A 24846-nucleotide genomic window follows, 5' to 3' on the forward strand; every position below is an offset into this window, starting at 1 on the left:
CCCATAGAGCCATGCATGTAAATATGCAGGGTGGCCGTGCATACAGATGTGCAGCAGACTTGACTCCTGTGGTTTGGGAGAAACAAGGCTAATAAATTGGTGCAGGCAGGCAGAGGATGCTGGGAGATCTGCAGAGCGCAGCTGAACAGGGCATATCATTTGCACTCCCTGTTTATCACATCCCATATAATGTATCAGTTGAGTAAGTGTTACTGGACATAACAAATCGTGTATATATATTCTTACTTTCTGTTCCTTTACTGCATAAAGATGCATTTTAGGAAAAGTGTGACATGCAGCATCTCAACGGAGATTTTTTACAATTCTATGCATGTTGCCAAAACCATAATTTGTCCAAACAGTCGTACGGCGTGTGTGGTCTAAAGTTTCTTCAGTCTTCTACTCAGCTGTACTTCCTACCTGCTATTAGTTTCCATTTTTATTGTTTTTGACTTACAAAAAAGAAAGAAATCTCTATAAACCTGGCTTTTATCCTGTTATATGAACCCTGCTGAACCCTGTGTGTGTGTGTGTGTGTGTGTGTGTGTGTGTGTGTGTGTGTGTGTGTGTGTGTGTGTGTGTGTGTGTGTGTGTGTGTGTGTGTGTGTGTGTGTGTGTGTGTACAGAAAGAAGGAGGAAAGCATATTTCACTTTGGGTTTTTTTCTTTTATTTTCCCCTTTTTTTATCTAGAGCTTTTCACTGCATGTTTCTCAAACTGAAAGAAACTCTGCAAGCTCTGTCTCTCTTTACTTCCCAGTACATGCCAAGAGGAAAAATAGTTATGTACGTAGGCTTCTGGTAACAGCACACAGGTGACAACCTGCTGATTCAGCCAGCTTCCTCCATTCGCCAACAGCTTGCACTTGACCACACTCCTACTGCTCCAGATCTCTCATTAAGAGTGTGTAGAAGGGTTACAAAGAGAAATAAAAGCATGGGAAGGAGTAGCAGGGATCTTTAATGCATTTGGTGAATGTAAATAGCTAGCACAGTTAGTGTGCTTGGCTAATCTGTAAAACAAACAGGGAAGAGGTAAATCGAGTCGATTTTAACAACGATCGCTAGGTTATTTTAATCAGTGTTTAGCTATTTAGCTTCACATATATTATATCGGAATATTAGACCTAAGAACTAATGACAGTAAACACCCAGAGGTTCCATCACTAGCAGTCAGAACACCACAACAAGCGACGCAAGCGACTTGCTAGGTTTACTCTCAATTCGATTCATCCCTCAGTCTCTCTCCGTGTCCTTCATTGGTATGCCAAATGCACGAGCTGTTGTTTTTAATGATAGTTGGCAGCGTGCAGTGTTTGTGAAAATGACATCTCTTTCATTGCACAGTATAGCAGCAACATGACACTACTTTTATTCGTTTATTTATTTCTTTATTTCAAAGACTTTTCAATCCACTTGACTGTGTGGCGCAGCGTCGATGAGTATGAAGAGAAAAGACATCTCATTCTTTTAAACCTAAGGCTCAGGGTCTCTTCTTTGTATGTGAATCTCCTGTTTGTGGCATAGACGAGTCTATCATGCTAACTCTTTCACACTCACTCACACACACACTCACTCACACACACACACAAAATCAAGTTACTGGCCACTGATTGGTTTGGGTGGGTGGGTAGACGTCGTTGTTTTGACGGATTTAGTTACAGTAGCATCGAAATCAATTATTCAGCGGAGGTATGCACAGTTGCAGGATTAATGACGCTTGTGGTACATAAATCAAGCAGCGCTACTGAACCACTACAGGAGAGAGGATACACATGGGGGAAAAAAACATTACCACTTGCATTTATTCTCTAAAGAACTATTCCTAACCACAAATAAAGAACCATTCCTAACCACAAATAAAGCTTTACCTTTTCAGACAGAAAAGCAGGCTGATAACCAACACCTCAACTCTGTCATATTACAGTATATCATCCAAACTGTCACATGTAGACCGAAGGACAGAGAAGCCGTATCACTCTTGAGCAAAGGCATAAAGAGGGATGGCAATATCTGTAATTGAGGGAAAAAAATAGAGTTTATCAAAACCTCAACATCAGAACATTCAGATTCATTTTATTAGTAACGCACAGTCATACCCAGTATGACATGCAGGGAAATGCTTTTTATAGCTGCGCGGGTTATAAAAACGAGTCAAAACAAAAATGGAATTTAAAAGTTAAATAAAATGGAAATAAAATGGAATACGCTGTACAGAACAGTGAAAAAATAAAGAGACGAATTATAAAAAAAAATACAGTATGTGAATACAATACAATGACTGATGATATAAATATGAATAAGATTTTATTTATATAATGACTGTTTATGAATAAAGTGCGTATGTGAGTGCTCATCGTCTTCTCTTCTGGATTGGACACCAGTCAAACGCAGGGACACTTAATGCCTGGCTGTGATTTGCCCGTCATATCCCAATGGTCATTTTTTTTAATCGCCTGTGCTGATAGGTTTCCTGCTGTATGTCTGACGGCAGATGGTAAAATTATATTAAGCCTAGCTACAGTCATTTCAAAACGATGTTCTAAATCCTCCCTGAGTAGGACGACCCAATGGGCATGTACGTTACAGCAGCAAATGACAAAACCAATCAATAGCATGTCGCCGTTGTGGTCAAGTGGGTTTATCTGACAAGGAGATTTGAATGTTTTCCCCCTGCTTGATTTTATAGTATAATGGAAAAGAATTGAAAAGATTCCTTTTTGATTCTTCACCCTATCAATGTTTTGTCCTCATGTCATTTGAGAGACTTTTTCCTTGACTTGTCACCTCTGGCTTGTTCATTAAGGATCAAAATCTACATGCAGATTTCTCTAAAGCTACTTTGCGAAATTTAAAATAAATCAAATTGAACTTTTAAAAAAGCATTATATATATATATATAAAGTAAATCATGCAGAATATTATCCAGTGCTAAAGAGCACATGAGCAGCCATATGAGTAGTGATGGTGCAAGATGGGGTTAGACAGGGCCGGTGAAGCTCATGCTGGACCTGCTGCTAATCACGGATAACACCACGTTGGTACCGCCAGCCTTCATCAGATGGGTTCAGGCCTGGGGCCAGAGCAGATGCTCCAACAAGCCAGCTTACAAACATCTCATAATAAGTCAGGCAGATGAAGGCCTCCGAATTAAAGTGTCACTTCTCGTTTTCTCTGCCTTCTGTCAGCCGCCTGCCTCCCCCATCCCTTCCTCAGCAGAAGGAGGCTCATCTCTGAAGCTCAGCTTCTCATCAGTAGAGCCAGACAGCATGAGAGCACGACATGCTGCCATGTTTTTCTGCCATCGTATCTGCTCCATACAATACGAAATGCATACGCAGTGTTTTTGCTTCATTGTTTCTATCAGCTTGCACTGTGTTATTTGGATACTCCCTGAATCCCTATAACCGTTTGATTGGTTTGCAAACAAACAGTGCAGTCACTGGTGTTAATGCCTACAGGCCATGTCGAGGATCAGAGCTGTGTAATGCACTCGAAAGTAAACAAGCACCATACATTAAACGTGTCAATGAATCTGGCTTTAGTGCTGCAGTGCAATAACAAAACATGACCATACAATACCGTAACAACTTACTGTTGTTATTATTATTATTATTATTATTATTATTATTATTATTATTATTATTATTATTATTATTATTATTGCAAGCAAGGAATGATTTTAGGACATAATATCACAGCACATTACAGCACATTACTGAGCCAGGTCTGAGTACGTTTTGGCACATAAATACCCTTATTGACTGATCACACATACTGTACATCGAGTAATAGTTACTGTATTGTCTTTGGAGGACGAGGACAGTTTGGGGACAAAAAAGTAATTTTTAATGAAATCTTATGACACTGACAGATGCAAGCTTTTAGTCAGATTTTTGACGTTTTACAAGAATACTTCGATTGTTGGCCAAACATTTCAGAAATACAAACAATAACATGTATGTTGCTTGGGTAGCATTTGGATTTGGGGCAAACATAACCCAATTATTCGCAGATATAAACAGGTGGTACCGGAGAGGAAGAGGGTGAAGACATGTGGTCTAGTCAGGTGACCTGAACCCAAGCCCAAACTCAAGATAATAATGGATTAAGGGAAATGGGTGGTGCCGACATCTAGAGAACCAATCAGCACGAGAGATTATTCCCACTTTGTTCCATTTTAATTGTTAAAATTTGCAGCTTCTGAAATTTGAATATTTGCCAATATTTGCTGCTGTAATTGTCTTAGCCTCACACCTTTATTAGCACTGTGGTTTATCGGGTTTTTAAGTAGATTTTCAGTTGAACAGGTGAAACGATTCACCCCACTGGTCAGAGTTATAAGTGATAAAATTCAGTAGAGAAACTTGATCAATAACTGTAACAATACATCTTATATTCGGGCTGTTAGGTTTTTTATGTTTCTTGGTTTCTTTATTCGAACATGATGTTTCTTGCACAGAAGAAATCAATTGTGTCAGTTATTGGCTCAAAATATGCACATTTTTATACTTGATTTGCCTCATTTTAGTTTCACTAGACAGGGATCTGCACATTGAGCCCCAAGCAGAATAACACATAGTCACATAGAGAAAAAAGAAAACTAGCAGGAAAAAAAATGCAGAAAAAAAAAGAATAGAAATAAAGGTTTTCATTCTGGCAAAAAAAAAAAGAATAAATATGAAAAATATATCATACAGGTAATATTATTAGAATTGTAGTGGAATTCTTAAACAAAATATAAGAATTATACAAATATTATATATATATATATATATATATATATATATATATATAGATAGATAGATAGATAGATAGATAGATAGATAGATAGATAGATAGATAGATAGATAGATAGATAGATAGATAGATAGATAGATAGCATAAACATCCCACAAATATCAGTTAGGTTGTACTTAATTCATTAATTCGTTCATTCAGATTTAAACAGCATTGATATTCTGAACCGATTCAGATTCAGTACTCAGCATCATTCCATGCTGGTATGTGTGCAAGGTGTAAATGGTTATTGTGGACCGCCACTGGGTATTCTGGAAGAAGAAATACTTTTTCATGTAAAATTTTCATGTAAAAAAAACAGGCATTTGTGTGTTGGAGAAATTTCATAGTTCCTTCTCAATGATACTCTTGTTACTCTAGGTACTGTAGGTACGCCCCCACATAACTAATACAATCGTCTGTTCAGCTACCAGCCTAGTTTAGCTCACAACATCTCATGCATTGTCTTGATTGCAAAAAAAAAAAAAAGATTTCATGAAAGTCTTGAATTTGATTTTGAAGCATGTCTGAACTATGAAAAAAAAAACGTTTCTGTATTCACTCAAATGCTGCCTACTAAATGCAGCATTTAGACTTTTTAGACACATTAGCAGCTTTACAGTACATATCTACTCAGTACAGCTCACCTTTTAGTCTGTCGTGAAACTTGTGTACAACCTGCACAGACCTGTGCCACATTGCATATACATCTACTGCTGCCCTTGAACTCCAAGGACACTGTGTGGGAGGAACGAAGTTACTGTGAATGTGTGAACAGGCAAGAAAGCACCGTCTGGTAAAGGTCTGGAGTTAGTATTTATCCTCCTATTAGTCGCTCTATTTTCCTCTTTTTTCTTTTCATCCCCATGCTGTTTTTCTTCTTTCCTAGAAACGAAGCAGCCGTTCCATCTCTCCTCTGATTTCTCTAATGAGCTCAATCTCTCTCACATCTCTATGATTTCTCTCCATCCTCTCACTTGATCACTCATTCCTTCCTTCTCTCATTTCATGCCTTGTCTCATTTTCTCCTTCTCTTCTATGAGCAATGTTTGGGAAGCTGACAGCAGGGTAGCAAACCTCTGCTTTCCCCGTGTCTGCATTTTACAGGTCATGCCAGTATGCCTGCAGTATTTTCCCTGATGTTTTAACCATTGAAAAATACATGAGAAAGCAGTTAGCGTGAAAAGGAACATCACGCACGCACACACACACACACACACACACACACACACACACACACACACACACACACACACACACACACACACACACACACACACACACTGAAAATATCCTCAGAGAATTCTCACACAGACAAGCTGTTTTTTTTTCTTGCCAACATCCGACACCAGCCGTGTTTATTTCGTGCTTACAGGTCTCTCTCCTGGCTCTTAAATTTCGATTGCTCCTTAATATCACCAACCCTCAGCTCCAACTGAGCATTCTGATGACCATCATCAACTACTTGAGCCTTTAGCTGTGACTCAGCTGTTCTCAGGCAGCACCAGTGCTTGGCTCCATAACATGGCTTTGTGTCAAACATAGAACATTCACTGTTGTACTGGAACGAAAAAGTGCCTGAATAATGATCTTCACCAGACAACATGAACGGTATTCAGCTTGCAGGAGTCTTGCTTAGCCAGATGAGGATGTTTTTTGGAAGACCGTCAGGGCAATTATGCTTTAATACACGATTACTCAGATGGGTTCATTTATCTGATATCAATTTTTAGGAATAATTCATGTAAAAGTGTGGCATTGCCATAATATGTTGAGAAATTAGGTACTGTATGTTCACGTCTCAGGAGCCTTCTGAATTATCTCTACTGGGGAACTGCATTCATGTAAAGCTTTTTTTTATTGAAGACTGCTGAATGATCAAACTCGAGAATGAAAAACACTTCTTCCATTCAAATTAGAAAAAATCCTCACTTCCTTAGTTATATATCGTACAGTTCACAAAAGACCAAGCGGGTTGATTCTGCACTGGTTTTTATGCTGATGTAGGGTTTAAAATGTATAGAAATACAAGACCTAATTGTGTTTTGCTGTTTGTAGCAACTTTAAATCCTGTACACGTACTGTATAAATGAACATGCTGAAATGTACATAATAGACTACAGACTTACAGAAATTCAGATGTAGGTTTATATCCCGATCGAGCAAGCCAGTGGAGAGCATTGTAAAAAAAAATAAAAAATCCGAGACAATCTGATGAATTTAGATAGGATGAAGAGTCAGAGGACAAATCATTCCGTTCTCATTCACAAGAGTTTGAGAATTCTTAAAAAGGAGCTCGAATCTTGATAGATTTGTTTCCTGTCCTATATAATTACATATGTTTTCCTCTGCAGCTTTTTATCTTTTCTTGTCTAACACATACAGAGTTATGTACCTGGCCTTCACAGGTGTTAATATTTCAGGCTTTTTGTGTTGGACAGCACAGTCCCACAGGAGCTTACCCTTTGTGTTAGGAGCCTATGCATCACTGGTGCTCTGACTTGGACAGACAGAAATATGCCACTTATTTTTATAGCAGCATAATAGAAGAAAGCACAGAGGAGGAGTCGTGAGCAAGGAAGCGGACACGGAGTGTCACTAGACAGTTGTGGTTAATGTAGTCATCTAATAAAATCTGAAATCACTCTGTTTTTCGAGACACAAGCACAGACCTGTTCCTAAAGACTTTCTGCTATACACTTATATGCTCATGTGTGTTTAATAAGAGTGCAACAAAAAGAGGAACATATCTATTGCTTGGCGGAAAAACAGCAAAAAACGTTCTTTTCCAAATGACTGAAAGACAAATATCTACAGTAGGTAGTAACAAACAAGGTCATGAATATTATTCACTTTCCATAACCTGTAACATCACATACCTGACAGTGAGGGGAGGATTTATCTGTAGAGACTCATTAAATGAATCGAAAAGCACAATTTATGTTTAAAAAAAAAAAATTCAATCTCGCAAACCAAAACAACTACAAAAGGAATCCATGAGGAAAATCCAAAGAAATCCACCCAGGAGTGGATGAGGTAACTCATCTCTAAACTTACTTATAATATCTGCAAGACTTTGCAAAGATTGTGTGCCAGAGTGGGGATAAAATAAACAGAGTTATCAAGCTGCATGGGAATTTAATGAGTTTCTGTGATAACAGTTATTTGGATGGGAGACTGGTGAGCCACCTCTGGTCCAGCTTTGGTGGACAGGTGAGGTATTGTAACTTTTAGCACAAAATGATGTTACGTTTAATCAGATTTCCCATACCGTAATTGTGTTGCAGCATCATGCCTAGCAATTAGAGGGTTTCTGAAGCTACCAGCCTCAGCCAGAGAGCTTGTTATAGTCAATTGGAGCTGGAGTGAAAAAGCGTGTATCCTGCAGCAAGACAACAATCAAAAACAATAAGGCAAAACCAACCGAACAGAAGAAAAGCAAGCAAAAAGAAAAGCCAAGGCATCTGAGAGGATCCAAGGTCAGGAAATGAGTCAGAGCCATTTACAAAAGCAAAGAGAAGAAGTTATTAAACTGTAATTAGATCACATTCAGAAGGGAAAATGCAGACATAAATGCATGAATTGTCGTTTTCTTTCACTTTCACTATTATTATGGTTATACGTATACTATTAGAGCATTTTGTCACTTTTCAGAATTAAGAAACAGCATCATTTAAAAATGTTCTAAACTAAATGTCAAATAAATTTACTTGAGCTGCGTCCCAAATGATGCACTAACACTATGCACTATGTACTCTACTGTCTCGTGTATGGATTTTAGAAGGGTAGGGTCACTCGAATCAAACAATAACCTTAGTGTTTTTAATAACTGGCGGTAGAATTCAGCATACAGCATCTGGTAGAATACGGTGAATGTTGAAAAAATAAATCACATAACGTCGGTTCATTTAAAAAACATTTGTAAGATGCAAGATCGTAAGAGTGTTGTCGGCTGTCTTTGGAAAATTTTTTCAAGAGCCTTGCCCCTCTTGTTTTACTCAAGCAGAGCTGTGAGTTTTGAATGAAGGAACATGATGTGCACTTTTTCTTTTGGAATTTTTACCGTGAACACACTGCACCACTCGACGGAATAGTAGAACATTGCACACGGATGTGATTTGGCGCACATCTATTATCATTCTGTCTAAAGGCTCTGCAACATTTTGCACACAACTGCTTATGCTTCCATCACTAGTTCCTGGTTTTTGAATTCTCAATTCTGATTGGTCAGGATGCATTGATTCATTTTCATTCATACGACAGTCACTCTGACAATATCTTCAGCTGCAAGACAAAGTATAATAACAGCTAATTCACTTCTATTTGTACAGTCATTCCTGCACCTTATCTCAGACTAATAAAAATGTTCTGTTCTAACCAAGAAAACTTTATGCACATGTTGGTGTTGTCAGTGCTTTGTAACCATCAGAGTTAGAGATATAACATTATGATTATTCTCATGGGAAAGTGTTCAGGATGAAGGACTTTCTTGGTAACGTGCTGCATTTTCCTGTTTATGGCTGCTACAAGTAGCTATAAATGGATAAAAAGTACAGAATGTAATTCTCTGGTGCATTAGCGCTTCACATCATGCCACAACACTACTCCGACGTTGATTATTTTCCTATCACAGCACATCTCATCGTGCTTCGTGTCTTACTTAAGTGTTATCTGATATGAATTTATAGATATGTATCGATATTGAGCATGAAATCCTTCCTAACTGAGTTTTAGTTTCATTTAATTTATCGAAGTAGAAAATGCAATCCATTCGAAATTTTCCAGTGTTATACAATATTTCCACAGTGATGTGTTCCTACTCCACACCGGTACTGGCAGTGCTGTGAACAGCATCTGGTGTCACTGTCAGCATTTCACTTTCTCCATAACATGCTGACTATTTCCAGTGGAGATGATGTCATAGTTAGAGGGGATCGATAAATGGACACACACGCACACACGCACATACACACACTCACACACACACACCCACACACACACCCTGCTGTGCCTGCTCTTTTTCTGCTTGCACTCGCTCTCTGTGTTACACACACACACACACACACACACACACACACACACACACACACACACACACACACACACACCTAGAAATACACACACACATTCCTAAACACCAGCTTTGTGAAAGCAGGGAAGATTCTATAGTTGGTTCCCCCTGACATTGTCAGGTGTGCACAGAAGCTTTGTGGCTAAAATTGGAATAAAACTGCCCTCTCTCATCCTCCAATCCTCTCCCCTTAGGCTGCTTTTCGTGAGCCTTTAACCTTGGCCAGCAGGCTGTAGGAGAGTGAGTAATTCTAACCTTAAAAACCTGCTGATTAAAGCTAGTTTTGTGGAATTCGATTCCACTTAATGCCTTTGGCTCTAAGCCCAGCACCCAGGCCTTAACATCAACTCAACAGATCCTGTGTCTTCACTCAGGAGGACGTGAATGTTGGTGCACACACACACACACACACACACACACACACACACACACACACACACACACATACTCACACGCACACACACACATACACGCGCACAAACTAGCTGCGTTATTAAGAGCGAAGAATTAGAATGGACAAAGGCGCGCAGCTCTTCTCTCAGCGGAATTCCTGTGTTTTTCTAATCTTGATGTATGGCTATGTTTACCGGTCCACTTCAAGTAATTAATTCCCATCTTCAGGGGATGTTTTAGTTTGTTTATGACCACATAAGCAAAATTATCATAAGACTTTCATTTCAGAGCGCTCCATTTGTTTCTGTTTGTTTAGACGCTTTTGTGAGTTTGATGGATTTGATCGAAGGCCCTCCACCTTCTGCTCATTTTCACGGCTCATTTTCAGGGTTTTCAAACACGGTTAAGTGGCTGTTGCAAAACTACCGGAGTTATACTAAACACTTACGAAAAAAGTCCTAAAGTTGCTGTGTCATTTTTATCCTGTAATATGACAGCACCTAAAGCAAACCTTCCTCAGACGCATCTGCTGTGCTTTCCTGCTTTTGAACCAGCAGAGCCTTGTTCAAGGTTTTATAGCAAATCATAAATACATCTGTACAGAAATTTATACAGATTATATTAGATTATTTTTAACTTTCTCATCAACAAAGTCCAGATATCAGCAAAGCATGCAATGATAAAGCATGAGGGATTTAACTTCCCGCTCGGAGACCCCTGATCCTTTCATGATCGATGTTATTACAGGAGCATGTCGATAGTAAATAACACCAACAAACTAAAGCTAACAGCATGGGTCCTGGCAGGCTTTGAGAGTGTGCGGGAGGTATAGATCAGCTTGAGGGAGCTCTGACTTCGAACTGCTGCCAGCTTTGAGACCGTCGCTACAGTATATTAGTCAGGCATTGCCTGGGGCTAAATGAGCAACCCCTCAGGCTGGTCTACATATTGATGCCTCACTGATACAGAGGCTGCTGTTGCTTCATCCAGTCCTAATGAAGCCGTGACACCAAAGCAGCACAGAGTGGCATGCTAACAAACACAGGAGTCACTGAGAGACAGTTAGTGACAGCGACTTGCTCACTGATACTGGCGGAACATGCGGAAGGCATGAAAAATGTGCTCGTCTAAATGATCGGTCATAGATTTGTCTTGATTATCTACAAGTTCTCGACTTTATCCAGTCAGTGAAGTAATTCATCAATTTGCCCCTAGATGATTTTTTTCTTTTTTCAAATTGCATGATTGAGTGTTCCCGTGAAGGATTCATTGCCTAATGTATTATTCCAAGTATCAAGGTTAACATGTGCTTCAGTGCAGCTGAAGAAAGACATGCATCACACCGTGGCCTATTGTATTATACATAACTGTCTTCTAACACACACGCTCACACATATACATACATACATACACATTGAGCTAGCATTGTTGATGTGCAAAATTGCAAATTGGCAACATAAATAACGTGCCAGTATCTGATTAAGAGTGCCTTCACAGATCATTATGAACTAATGAGAGAATGTCCCGTCTCGGGCAGGTTGGTCGCCTTGCTGTCACTGCCTGTCTGTTCTGATGGATGGCACGATGGGACGCGTCTCATCGAGATGTCTGCAATTGGCAGTCTCCATCAGCTTCTGTCACGTCTTAGCCGTCTGACTTTTCTGTGCCCATTTAAAGCCTGCTCTCCTCCACCCGACCCTGACACCACGCACTCCAGCCCCACAGGGCAGTGACTCATGCTAGTGTGATGCTTGTTTAAAGTTACTTATGTCTCCTGGGCATGACCATCACAACTGCCTTCTCTCTAACCCACAAGTTTTATCAACACAGCTTGGATATGTTTAACAATGCAGTTTATATTCTCCTGTTGCGTCACCTTTAAGACGGAAGGCAGACGGAGTAATGGAGAGAAGGTCTGTATTATAGTGAGAATATAATTACACTTTAATTGCTTGCCATTTGATGTGCTGTCATTTGTCACAGCCCACAGACAGCAAATAATGGCTTCTGTCTTTGTCACTTCGTCACATTTCCATGCGGTCTTGAGAGAGCATCAGAAAACCAGCTGAATGATATGCATATTGAATTACTGATTAGCTTTTCGCCGCCATTGTCTATTTCCTCATTTGCATGTCCTTTGTTCTGTTACAAAGTTGCGTGAAGAATCAGATCCATGCAGGCTCAAATTCCAAGTTTGGGGGAGTTTTTTTGGATAATTTCAGAAACGGTGAACAGAGTTGTATATATTGTGTGAGTGTCTTTCTGTTGGCAATGAGTGGACAGCATGGGTCGAGCTCACTGAGATTCCTGTATTGGTTGACAGGTGCAGCAGTGAGCCTCTACCTGGGTTTTGTGTGAATTCTTTGTGTATTCCATAAATTGGGTAAACAGAAGCTGCCTGGGGCTAATTTATTCACTGTCCAGTCCTCACAGTGGGTGAAACAGCATGCATCCATCCTCACCTGTCAATCCTAGGAAATAGGGCTTCCTAAAATGGTCCAGACGTGCCTGAGAAGAAAAGCAGATGTACACATGCAGACTGCCCTCTGCTGTCTGAGAGACTAGCTTCTCTGATGGATGTGGTTCTAGTTCTGTATCTCCTGTTTTAAATGCTCAATATTCAAAAAAAAAAATTGACATTTATCAGACACCCTTATCCAGAGTGACTTACAACTGAGCATTAAGGGCCTTGCTCAGGGGCCCAGCAGTGACAGCTTGGTGGACCTGGGGTTCGAACCCATGACCTTTCGATCAGTAGCCCAACACCTTAAACACTGAGCTACCACGTCTCTGCATATAAACTCTGAATAGTTGAATCAGGTGTATAGGGAGCAGGGAAGCTAATATTTCCAGAACAGGAGGTACAGGAGGAAAAAGTTATGTTAAAAGTATAAATTGAATAATAAGTAAAATATAATTTAATTGGGAGTTTGATTAAGCCCATTTCAGTCTGCGTTTACTGCAGTGCACCGCAAAAGCCCAGTTGCCAAGAATTTGGGCTCCAAAATGGGGACATTTGTCAAAAAAATTCTCTAAACTTTAATGAAGATCCAAGATAACAACCAGCATCTAGGCCCAAGACCATATAAACAGAGATTCAATGCATCAGTGGGGATGTGTTGGACTACTGATCGGAAGCTTGTGAGTCCAAATCCAAGGGCCACAAAACTGCTACCCCTGGGTCCTTGTGCAAAACCCTTAAACCTCCACTGCTCAGTTGTATAAAGGAGATAAATGTAAGTCACTCAGGATAAGAGTGTCTGCCAAGTGCTGTAAATGTAAATGTATCAGGGCATCATTGTTCTTCACTACAGTATACCCCACGTGCAGACCAGAGCGTCCTCGGCACCATAGCTGTTTCCTGCAGAGATGTACCATCTGTAACCTCAGACACAGACTTGAACAAACTCGCTTGTTTGTTTAAGGATGATGGAGAGAGAGAGTGACTACTTACTGATATGGGTGCCTGCAGTCTTAATCTGTTCTGGCCTTGTCTTGCTAACTCTGCCTGACTTGCTGTGCTAGGGTGCATTGGTATAATTAATCAGGGCTGTTTAATGCCAGCAAATGACTGATTATTCCAACACACTTGCTTTGCTGTTTGGTTGCACTCTTTTTTTCCCCAATTTCCACCCAATTTAGTCATTACCAATTCCCACCTCATTATCTGGGTGTCTCTCTCTATTGCACAAAAGCTACTGATGTGGAAGGGTGAGGGCTAAACATGTGCTTCATCTGAGACACATAAAGCCAGCTGCTACTTTTTGCACCTAGTGATCATTCCAGATCAGTGGAAGAGAAACTATATAGACAGACAACTGTGATTGGTCTACGCCACTTCCGTCAACAGTGAGAGAAGTTAAAAAGGACTGGACACCATTCCCAAGATGGGGCCAGTTATGTGGTCTTGGACTGCTGTTTATGGAAGTTTATATAATTGAGATTACAGTTTCCCAATGAGTGGCTGAATCTGCCAGACACTGACTTTGTGCCAACTTAGACCTAGTTACCTAGTTTAAATAGATTAAAGAGGTTTTATCAGTGTTAGTGCTGTACATCAATGCATTATCTGTATCTATTAGTATCTGTTTAACGCAAATGGAAGTGAGGGTCAGCAAAACTATGTTTGTTGGAATATTAGGGCCTTTTTACACCTGGTCACTTCATGTGTTTTCTTCTCATCCGATAGCTATCTGATTTGTTGAAACTGTTCCATTTACATTAGGCCACATAAGTGCGTCTCGGCGAATCGGATATCGATCCGATCTTTCTACTCCCGCCCAAAATGCAAATATATTTTACCTCATTTCTGGGTAATTGAAATGGAACAAGACACCTGGGTGAAAGATCGGAGCCAGCGCTGGTGGGAAAACATATTTGTTTCTGGCGCCATGCACGACTCGCAAGTTACCTGCGAGTGACGTACTTCCGTTTGGGAGGAGTATAGTGCTGACGTATGTGGCTTGATCAACCACATGCATTTACACCTGTCCGGTTTCATCTCAAATGCGTCCAAGACCTCCTCCTGAAGTGGTTTGAACGATTGGATTTATAAATCCGTCTCGAAACCGTTTCGGAGGGTATTTAGACCTGGTCTGTTACGATCGGATAGCTATCGGATCACAGAAAACGCATGAAGTGACCAGGTGTAAAAAGTGACCAGGTGTAAAAAAAACCCCTCACATTTGATGTGAACCTTATCATTTGCCCTAAGAGGTCATGTGATTTTTTGGTTGACACATTGTACTGTATAACACATGTGGAAGGCCAGGAGGATCAGATCAAGCTTGGGTCTGGAGCTTTGCCATAATCATGAACCTGTGGATGAAAGAGAAATAAACAAACAATGCAGTTTCTAGCACATTATCATATTATTTTTTTATGTCTCTAATCCGAATAGTAATTATCCACATTAACATGCTGGTGTAAATGCACCACTTTTGGTTCTGCAGGAGGTCTACGAGCATTTTATCTGGATGACAGTCAAAACATGACACCATAACGCATGTAATAATTTCCGATATTCAAATCACAGTTCCTAATAATGCTATCGTCTTTAGTGCAGAAAATTTAGAAAGGTGGCCTAGTGGTTAGCACGTTCGCCTCACACCTCCAGGGTTGAGGGTGAGATTCCCGCCTCCGCCTTGTGTGTGTGGAGTTTGCATGTTCTCCCCGTGCCTCGGGGGTTTCCTCCGGGTACTCCGGTTTCCTCCCCGGTCCAAAGACATGCATGGTAGGTTGATTGGCATCTCTGGAAAATTGTCAATTGTGTGTTATTGCGAGAGTGAATGAGAGTGTGTGTGTGCCCTGCGATGGGTTGGCACTCCGTCCAGGGTGTATCCTGCCTTGATGCCTGATGATGCCTGAGATAGGCACAAGCCCTTCATGACCCGAGGTAGTTCGGATAAGCGGTAGAAAATGAATGAATGAATGAGTTAGAAACAAGAAGGAACCTAAGAATTTGGTGTCAAGATTTAAGAGCTGATTTATATATTGCACAAAATACAGCAATCACATATGACCCATTTGACTGCGAAACGCTTATTACGAGCAGATATCCGTAACGTGGTGCACATATCAATTCTCAATTGTCTGCATCGGCTTGTTGAGGAAGTTCAACTCTGCCCTCAGACTCCTCCATTTATTTAGAACTTAGAAAAAAAAGCATTGTGTGCTGTCTTGTATTCAAACACTGTTGTTTTTTCCCATTCTTCTTCCATATTGTGAACCTGCTGTAACCACAGAATTGGAGATTTGATTTATTCCTGAAAGGCCAAAGCTCCACAGCTTAAGCACTCGCAAACAGATGAAGAGAAAACCACCAAAGCCCGCAGCTGCCTTTCTCGTGTTGTGGTTTGCTAGGCCTAGATCAGATATGTATGATGGAAATACTTGCAAAGTTTTGACAGTTCATAGCAAAGAATTGTACAAATTTTCATTTCAGCCCTGTCCCTTCAGCTGTCTGGAGCAACGTACTTGGATTTACAGCTTTCACAATGTTACACTATGGAGATGTTCGTACTAAGTGTTTAATTGTTTTGGCAGCATAAGTGATTCAGTGATTTATGAATGTAGCATAAAAGGTGTAAGCAACACAGAACAATGTTCCTATGCATAAGATTAGCTAGAGTTAGTATTTACGGTATCAGGATGGTTCTCTCAAACCTTTACGCTTTATAACAGAGGCCAAAAAAGAAATTTGCACCTGTTTTGTTGTGTCCATGTTCAGCATTGAATTCACATCATCATGTCACACTCAACATTGGTTGACTTAATTTCTAATATGAAAGTAGACACAGAGCTTTAACAATATATAGTTTTCTAGCCTACTTGTGGAAATATATTCATAGAAAATGAAAACAGTTTATTGTTTTTCAACACATCTTCAAAGTAAATGGTGATATCAAACCCATTTCCTCTTTATGAGATGCCCCAAGTGCTCTAAAACTTGAAGGTGTTATCTTGGACCACTAAAATTATGTGTAAGCTTATTCCGACAGAGGTAAATGCATCTCAGACATAAAGCCGGCAGAGCCCTAACTAATATTATTTCAGACCTATGGCGATCAAATAATTCATTTGACTGACATATGATGTATGACAGTGTAAAGCAGACAATAGGTTTCTAGATTTGCCCATGAAACAACCAGACAAGAGTTTAGCAAGAGTCTTTTTTCATCTGTGTAAAATCTAACTTCTATTGTAGAGCAAGCCATTTTACTTGTAAAAACTCAAGACTAGTATAAGATGATGTGTGAAATAAATTCCTGGAAGTGACAAAAATTACAGATAACAAGAATATTTCCAGTTTTTTCTCGTTCTTGTAGTTTATTTGTTTTGGGGTCTATAATACTAAGAAATCCTGGCTGATAGATCAGATTCTCTGCTCTGTACTAACTGTGTTTCCCTCTCTCTCTCTCTCTCTCTCTCTCTCTCTCTCTCTCTCTCTCTCTCTCTCTCTCTCTCTCTCTCTCTCTCTCTCTTTTTCAGTGTCTCTACGGCTGTTACGTGCACTCCTCCATCATCCCCACCTTCCACCGCAGGTGCTACTGGCTGCTGCAGGTAAAAGCCATGCTCCCTTTACTTCAGTAGGCGTTTGTGTGTCTGTGCAAGAGTTTTTCTCTGCACTTCTCAGTGCCTCTGCCTTCTTTCCGAGCAACACAGGCTGTTTTTTACAATTCTGTAACATTTTGCTGAAGTTCTTCATATTCCTACCTGCCACACTCCCCCCATACGCTTCGTGAGGTGTATTTTTGCACCATACTTCCTACTTCACACACTGGCTGCAGCCGTGCAATTGTATATTTTACATAACTCTTGGGAGACTGCCACATATAGACAGCAGACCTGGTTCTCTGTAGTTGTATATAGTATATAGAAAAAAATGGCAGTTATGTATAGTCGTTGGATCCGTTCTTTTTGTGTGTGTGTGTGTGTGTGTGTGTGTGTGTGTGTGTGTGTGTGTGTGTGTGTGTGTGTGTGTGTGTGTGTGTGTGTGTGTGGCGACATCTTTTTAGGCATCTCGAAAAGTCGGTCAGGACTGGGTGGTTTAAAGGTAAAGAGGTGGAGGCAGCAGTATCTCTCAGTCCTTTTGTCTATTCTTACATGACGTCTGTTACGGAAGACTTTGTTGCTACTTGCGCCTATTGAATTCCGTCAAATTTTATTTGAGGAGTGATTTTAACAGTGGATTTTGTTACAAAGCAGCTTTACAGAAATTCTGATATAGTTTTAGATCCTTAATGAGCAAGTCAGAGGTGACTGTATTAAGGGAAATATCCCTTAGAAGTCACGATAAATAAAGAAATCCTGTGAGGAACCAGACATTTTTCAGAACTTTATACAGTACCTTGTACCTTCCTGTAAAGAGAATGTGTTGGGTTTGGTGTTTAAAAGATAAGCATCATCTGCTAATCTTATAGGTCACTTTATTCTCAAAATAGCAGTATCTCTGCTTTAGGAGGTCCCATTCTTTGTCCTCTAAGCAAAAAAAAATATGTTTACTTACATGTACTATACTACTAATTAACTAATAACATCATACCATTGTTTATAACAGGAGGTCCCCAAGTTTAGTGAACATTTGTCGCAAGTTTAAACTTACAGGACCAGTTTTTCAAATTTTTGCCTTGTTTGGTTCTCAAGACTTTCACTTTCTTTTTTTTTGTAATCATATAATATTGCGCACTTAATAGCATAAAGTAAGAAGGGTTAGTAGGTGGTAAGGGTGGAGTTAGTCTGGCATGTGGACAAAAGTCGCTTCTAATTTGCATATCATGCATATTCATAGTATCTTGCATTATTTATTAAAAGAAAGCAGTGAAGACATTCCAAAGTCTTTTTAGTAGTTTATTGGGCATTAAAAACACTAAACAATTTATTATCTAACATAAATTATTTTTAATGCTTCAAAATTATGCATTCATAGGAAGAGGGAAAGTTTATGTAGATTCATTGTAAAAACCTCCACCGGCAGTAAGGCAATGCTGGTCACCTCTAACATATAGAAAATTTAAACAGCACATCAGGAATTCATGGTATACTTCGATGAGTTCTTGGTTTCAAACCTAGAGAGGCTTCTAGCTCAGTTTTAGGTTTATTTTTTGCTTCCTTGGCTAACCACGACTACATGTGATGCTATGTAGTAAACGGAAGGTTTTCTGAACAGGATTAGGAAATTCTCATATCTAGAGCAGGTCAGGAATTTTTCAACAAGAAGACAGTAATATCTTAAATCCCACACTCTCCATTTTTTCTGAATGGCCTTCAATTTCATGTTAAAAATCAATATTGATCTTATACCTAGAATATCGTAGTTCCGAGTAAGTCATACATCACATAAGCACTGTATTATATTTGACCAGCGTGTTCTGAATAAGACCATTATTACAATAACCTTTATCTGACAGGAACAAGGCCAAGAAGGTATACCATGAGACAGCTTGTCCATGGATCGTGTGTATGGACAAATGGTATAATCTGGTATCTAGGAGTCCAGAAGTGCACTAGAATGTCCATTCATTAATTTTTCTTCACTAGCCATGTTATCCTGGCCAGGGTCGTGATGTATCCAGGGCACTAGACATGAGGCAGGAATACACCTCGAATGGGAGGTCCGTTCATCACCTGTCCAATCTTAGTGGGCTCACACTCACATTCACACACTCAACCACTCCTAGAGAATTTGGAGATGTCAGATCATCTAGTGGCTTGTTTTTGCCGAGGTTGAAGGAAAACTGAGAACCTCAACCAAACCAATATGGAGAGGCTGAGAACACGTGAAACACAGATTCCGAGCCAAGGACAGACTCAACCCGATCTGCTCAAGAGTTGAGATGGCAACTCTACCATACCATACGATCCTTTTTCTTTGAGAGTATCAATCTTTAATTTGAAATGTAGGTATTTCTAATAATTACCCTGTGTTCACACCATCAAGCGACAATGCCACAAGCAACCATTAATTTCTTTTTTAAGTCGGTGACACCAAGCCATAATTTCATCAGCAAGAACAGGAGGCACGACGGCAGAGCGACAAGCAAAATTTTAATTGAGATTTTCTCAATTTTATGCAGACTGCTTATGACATGGTGCACCCACATATCCCAAATGACTGGCCTTAGACTAATCATGTGGCGTGGGTACATGATTGGTGCATGGAATTGAAAAAAAAAAGTATTAAACAAAATACAAGCTACTGGGTCTTCTGGGAATTCACAAACAGATGGATAATGCACTGTTACAAACAACAGCATTAACTCTCACTACATGGCCATGAGAGACAAACCTGGAACAACATTAGTATCATGTCTGTTGTCGTGTGAAAAGTTGAAAAGTCTTAAAAATAAGCCATTTCATTTCAGCGTACACATATGGCATCGTGCTCTCAGGCCAGTTATCAGTCGCACAGTAACATGACTGAGAACCTCTGAGAAACTCACTTAAAGTCATTATTTACACAGTCTGTAAATAAGCATGTCCTGGCTAATAAGCAGATGTAACACACCCCCGAAGGTGAACAATCGTCAACTTTGGAAAGAAGGTTAACAGAGAAAGCTGGAGCATCTGTTTGTTGGTTAGTCGTTTATAACTGACTAACATTCACTGAAGAGGACTTGAAAGAGTTTTGTTAGAAATGAGCTAACTTAATAATGTAAGTATGAACCAGTTGAACAGCTGTTTGAGTGAAGCTCCAGTGATAGGATGTTAACAAAACTTTCTCTGGACTCCTACACACCTGGAATTAAGATCTACAATCCCTAATCTTGCATAATCATAATTCATTCATTCATTTTCTACCGCTTATCCGAACTTCTCGGCTCACGGGGAGCCTGTGCCTATCTCAGGCGTCATCGGGCATCGAGGCAGGATACACCCTGGACGGAGTGCCATCCCATCGCAGGGTACACACACACTCTCATTCACTCACACACTACAGACAATTTCCCAGAGATGCCAATCAACCTACCATGCATGTCTTTGGACCGGGGGAGGGAACCAGAGTACCCGGAGGAAACCCCCGAGGCACGGGGAGAACATGCAAACTCCACACACACAAGGCGGAGGCGGGAATCGAACCCCCAACCCTAGAGGTGTGAGGCAAACGTGCTAACCACTAAGCCACCGAGTCCCCCATAATCAAAATTAATCTAGGAATATATCACAAAGTATTAGGCCATGTAACATCCCGTGTCGTTAATATTTTTACTTCATGCATTAACAAGATCCCATGGATAAAAATCATCTTAATCAATTTCATGAACATCATTAAAACATGTGAAGTAAATGTGTGTTATTACAAATTTATATAACAAATGCTAATATTCAATAGGGTTATTTTACAGGGTTAAACAACAGTTTTCATCATAAATTATATTACTGACAACAATTCTTCACAAAATTTTCAGTTATTTAGTATTTGGTTTGTCCCTGTTTTGCTTTAATGATGCACTCGAGCTGACACGGACATCACAATAAAATTTGTTTATAAAATTTTGTTTATATAGCATTTTTAACAACTATACACTGTTACAGAGCAGCTTTGCAGCAATTTGGAAGTGTATTTTCACAAATTTTGATTTAGACTAAGGTGTATGTCATGTTATATTCCTTGACTCCACCCCCTGTTCTGTCATTGGTTGATTACTCTAATGTGTTCACCTGTTCTGTGTAAAGCCTTTAATTAGTTTTTTTATGTTTCCAATGCTGATGTCTCAAAGTCTTAACATGCATCTTGTCTCGTTAGGGATGCACTTATTTCCAGGGATTTCAGAACAGTGAAAAAGATATTGCGTAATCATTAGGTGTGGCCTAATTGATAACCTAACCCTAACCATAACATAGTTTTTGGTTGTTTATTTGTTTTCTAAAATAAATCTACCTGTATGACTGTTTTGTCCTTCGTAGTTCTTTATTTTTTAAAGAGGGCGTTTTTCCAAGACCTCTGGAAACACATCCACTTTATGCCGTGGTAACGAAACCCATGGAATTTAGTGAATGCCGTCTCGTAAGTTCCAAGTCTCAGCTTCCTGGTATTTTACTTCCTGGTTTTCTTATTTTCTTATTATGAATTGCTACAGAGGTTTGAAAGGAACTAGAGTGAAAAGAAAAACCCATCTTTTTTTTAGAGACAACCGATTGTAAATTGTCAAAGTTTTGAGAGGTTTTATATTTTTAAGTAGCAGTTTTTATGTAGAAATCTGTAGTACCTAAATATGAATATTCACTGAATTCAACGGTGAGGCTTGGGAAAGTGAAGAGTTTTAGGATGCTCATGCATAAGCATTTAGAGGTGAGCTCCATACAGAAGTAACCCATCAGGATGAATCAGGACAAGACATCAGCCAAGAGGAAGCACAGCAGGAGTGTGTCTATAAGGATATTTTAGATTTGACTTTGGAAGGTGAAATATGGTATAGTCTCAAAGCCATGTGAACAACTTGACTTATACTGTTATTAATCTGATGCAATACATTAAAAAACTCGCATTTCTGATTATATAATGGTTTGGCTTACACTGAACAGCTGGAATTTAAAAAAATGTTCTAAACCATCACCAGCTTTGTTGCTAAAAAATCTGAAGAGATCAGAAAGGAGGAGGTGAATGTGCAAGATCCTGACTAGAATTGTTTTGCTGAGGAACATCTGTGTAATGAGGAGAAGATGTGATAATGAGAAAGCAGGTCTCTCTTCACTCATTTCAAACATTCCTCCTTCAGATCGCGTCTCGTTCTTCAACACGAGCCTCTGCGCCATCCCTGTGCTTAGAGCAGAGCGTTTTCTCTTTTCTACACATGCCAGAAGGGCTTAGGGGAAGCATTAGCAGTATTACCCAGCATGCTTAGCTTCTAACAGGTCCACGACAAACGTTCTCACTCACAGAAAATAGACGGCTTGAATGTGGGAATGGCTGTCGAGGGAGCTCGGATGTTAAAGGCTTATTATCAGTTCAACAGGTACACACCCACACACACACACCCACACACACACACACACACACACACACACACACACACACACACACACACACACACACACACACACACACACACACACACACACATGAACACACCCACACACACTGACACACACTCAGGCACATACACATTAACATACACCCACACACACACACACACACACACACACACACACACATGCACACACACACACACACACACACACACACACACATGCACACTAACCCACACTCAGACATATACACACTAGCACACACTAACACACATTCTCAGACACACACTAACACACACACTCAGACACACACAGACACATACACACACACACACACACACACACACACACACACACACACACACACACACACACACACACACACACACACACTAACACACACTCAGACACATAGACACTAGCACACACTAACACACACTCTCAGACACACACTGACACAAACACACTAACACACACACTCAGACACAAACACACTAACTCACACACTCAGCCACTCAGTGACACATACACATGCACAATCAGACACATACACACTAACACACACACTCAGACACAGACTGACACATACACACTAACACATACATCCAGACACGTACACACACTCAGACTCATACACAAACTCACACATGCACACACACAAACACACCCTCAGACACAGACACAAACACACATGCACACACTCTGTGGTTGTCCCAGTGGCTCCCCTAACTGATTCAATCACTCCACTTGTCTTGTTTAACACTTATCGAAAGTAATTCCTTCTCTCTCATTCTCCATCAAATTCTGCATTAGAGAGTTGAGTTGTAGCCTGGGAGATGAGGATAATTATGATTTTAATATATCTGGGGCTGAAACACCACCTCATTTGTCGGGTTATCTGGCACAGCCTTGTTGAGGGTCAATAGCCTGCACCGAAGAGTCTGTATTTTGTGTGCATGTGTATGTGTGTGTGTGTGTGTGTGTGTGTGTGTGGAGGAAAGGAGAGCTCCACTGTATCAGATAATGAAATGACTCATAAGTCCAGAGAGTGTTCTGATTAATCATGCTTTTACAGAGCTCTCTCTTGCTCTTGCTCTTGCTCTTGCTTTTGCCTTTGCTCTTTCTCTCTCTCTCTCTCTCTCTCTCTCTCTCTCTCTCTCTCTCTCTCTCTCTCTCTCTCTCTCTCTCCCCCCTCTCTCCCTTGCTCTCCCTCCCTCCCTCCCTCAATTTCTCCTTGAATGATAGCAAGAGCAGCAAAAGGCGCGAAAGCCGCCTTCTCCTGCAGAGATGTGTGTATCCTTTAAACAAAGCAGCTGCTCCATCATATACCTTGCTGTATCACGTACCCACGTGTATCCACGAGCCTCGAGCTCATTAGCACATACGCACTAATACACAGAGGTGAGCGCTCTCATTTACTCAGTCTTGCACCCACCCTCACACTGCTGCTCCCACTTTGACAATTAGACCTGATTGAGTTTGACAGCAAGAAGCGTGGGACCCAAAACTTGTTAAACGATTATCGCAATTTCACAAGCACATAAAAAGCATTTTACAGCCTGTATTACTATCTGGGTGCATTTTTTTTTTTAGAAGCACTTAACACCTACCGACTTCTGATTACGGCTGAGAAAAGAGCCGTAGACGACTCATCTTCGGGGTAATGAGGATGAGTCGAACTTGGTCAGCTCCTCGACTGCTTTGTGCTCATAGCCGCTGGGCTGGCCAGAAATGGCCCGAGGCTAAAGCAGATTCCTGCTTTGTAGCCACCGGGGTGGGTTCTCTTCTGCCCAGTTATTTATTCATAGCCATATTTTGTTTATCCAGGCCTGCCGTGGAGCACCTGAAGCCTACTAGGAGACCTATCCCCCTGCCTGGACAGGAGAAAGTGATGTATATTTAACAGTGCTAACACTACACCACTGAATCATGTATGAGCTTAACCTCTATTGCACTGATTTAACTGGCAAAACGGGAGACATAAAGCTACGTGTTACCACGCCATCTTTTTCCTGCCAGATTGGGTTTCACTAGCTCCAAAGGAGCATTGATTGCAGATAATATTTAAAGCCTTGATGTTTGCAATGAATTTTAAAAAATGCCAGGTTTCAGCTTCATGCTTCTTGGTGATTCTGTA

General features: G+C 40.3%; 1 protein-coding gene across 7 annotated transcripts in view; it reads left to right on the forward strand.

Annotated features, from left to right (window-relative positions):
* The window catches only part of camta1a (calmodulin binding transcription activator 1a), a 380235-nt gene that overhangs the window by 272740 nt on the left and 82649 nt on the right, over nucleotides 1–24846 (forward strand). For all 7 annotated transcript variants that reach the window (XM_047807177.1, XM_027170434.2, XM_047807178.1 and 4 more), the window contains one exon: nucleotides 17232–17303. In XM_047807177.1, coding sequence (XP_047663133.1) covers nucleotides 17232–17303 — 72 coding nt within the window. The remainder of the gene's footprint in view (nucleotides 1–17231; nucleotides 17304–24846) is intronic.

Source organism: Tachysurus fulvidraco, chromosome 23 (genome assembly GCF_022655615.1).
Source record: "Tachysurus fulvidraco isolate hzauxx_2018 chromosome 23, HZAU_PFXX_2.0, whole genome shotgun sequence".
NCBI classification, from domain to species: domain Eukaryota; kingdom Metazoa; phylum Chordata; class Actinopteri; order Siluriformes; family Bagridae; genus Tachysurus; species Tachysurus fulvidraco.